This window comes from Myotis brandtii, unplaced genomic scaffold (assembly GCF_000412655.1).
Source record: "Myotis brandtii unplaced genomic scaffold, ASM41265v1 C41665760, whole genome shotgun sequence".
Lineage (NCBI taxonomy): Eukaryota > Metazoa > Chordata > Mammalia > Chiroptera > Vespertilionidae > Myotis > Myotis brandtii.
The window spans coordinates 1-767 of NW_005305612.1; the positions used below are offsets into that span (position 1 = coordinate 1).

General features: G+C 61.3%; 1 protein-coding gene across 1 annotated transcript; it reads left to right on the plus strand.

The window, feature by feature from the left end:
- Positions 1-82: 82 nt before the first annotated feature.
- Positions 83-642, plus strand: LOC102242676 (otoferlin-like; the record flags this gene model as incomplete). Its single annotated transcript, XM_005852824.1, has 2 exons — positions 83-366; positions 472-642. Coding segments are annotated over exons 1-2 (455 nt in total), but the record flags the coding sequence as incomplete, so codon positions are not given.
- Positions 643-767: the final 125 nt, after the last annotated feature.

Consider the following 767-nt stretch of genomic DNA (forward strand, 5'->3'; position numbering starts at 1 on the left):
CAAACCCTGGACCCTTCAGTCTGCAGGCCAATGCTCTGTCCGCTGAACCAAGCCAGCTAGGGCTAGTTCCCATCTTTTATAGATGAGGAAGCTGAGGCTGGAGGGCACACAGCAAGTCTCCTGCCCCCGGTCCAGGGGTCCTGCCCGTCACCATCAGGGACTCTCAGGGAGCAGGGCGGGGGCACTGGAAGATGAGGAGGGTGTGGGAGCCTGCTCAGGAGCACGCCTCCCACCTCAGGCCACAGACCTGCACCCGGCAGACATCAACGGCAAAGCTGACCCCTACATCGCCATCCGGCTGGGCAAGACTGACATCCGGGACAAGGAGAACTACATCTCCAAGCAGCTCAACCCTGTCTTTGGGAAGTAAGGCCTCCTGGGGGCCCCTTACTCCCACCCCAACTTCTCCAGCCCAGACCCCCTCCCACCCTACTTCACCCTCAACCCTTCTCCCAACCTCCGCCCTGCCAGGTCCTTCGACATCGAGGCGTCCTTCCCCATGGAATCCATGCTGACAGTGTCCGTGTACGACTGGGACCTGGTCGGCACCGATGACCTCATTGGGGAAACCAAGATTGACCTGGAGAATCGCTTCTACAGCAAGCACCGCGCCACCTGCGGCATCGCTCAGACCTACTCCATGTAGGTGGGGCAGGCGGGGCGGGCGGGGCCCACCTGCTGTACCCTGACTCTGAAAATACGCTTCAGAGCAGGGGGCTTGGGAAGCTGGACATAGCACAGGTTCTGTTCCAGGCCAGGCCTGAACC